Here is a 358-nt window from a genome sequence, read left to right on the forward strand (position 1 = left end):
CGGGCCTCGGCTGGGCGACGAGGCGGACGACATGCCGTCCACGGAGAAGGACCTGGCGGAGGACGCGCCGTGGAAGAAGATCCAGCAGAACACGTTCACCCGCTGGTGCAACGAGCACCTCAAGTGCGTGGGCAAGCGCCTGACCGACCTGCAGCGCGACCTCAGCGACGGGCTGCGCCTCATCGCGCTGCTCGAGGTGCTCAGCCAGAAGCGCATGTACCGCAAGTTCCACCCGCGCCCCAACTTCCGCCAGATGAAGCTGGAGAACGTGTCCGTGGCCCTCGAGTTCCTCGAGCGAGAGCACATTAAGCTCGTGTCCATCGGTCAGTGTGGGCGGGGAGCGGGGAGCGCCCCGGAC

General features: G+C 67.0%; 1 protein-coding gene across 2 annotated transcripts in view; it reads left to right on the top strand.

The window, feature by feature from the left end:
- Window positions 1–6: 6 nt before the first annotated feature.
- FLNC (filamin C, gamma) overlaps window positions 7–358 on the top strand; it is a 27,840-nt gene continuing 27,488 nt past the window's right edge. For both annotated transcript variants that reach the window (XM_005868929.2, XM_005868930.2), the window contains exon 1: window positions 7–323. In XM_005868929.2, the coding sequence (XP_005868991.1) occupies window positions 32–323 (292 nt within the window). In that variant the 5' untranslated portion in view covers window positions 7–31. The remainder of the gene's footprint in view (window positions 324–358) is intronic.

Source organism: Myotis brandtii, unplaced genomic scaffold, assembly GCF_000412655.1.
Source record: "Myotis brandtii unplaced genomic scaffold, ASM41265v1 scaffold280, whole genome shotgun sequence".
Classification (NCBI taxonomy): domain Eukaryota; kingdom Metazoa; phylum Chordata; class Mammalia; order Chiroptera; family Vespertilionidae; genus Myotis; species Myotis brandtii.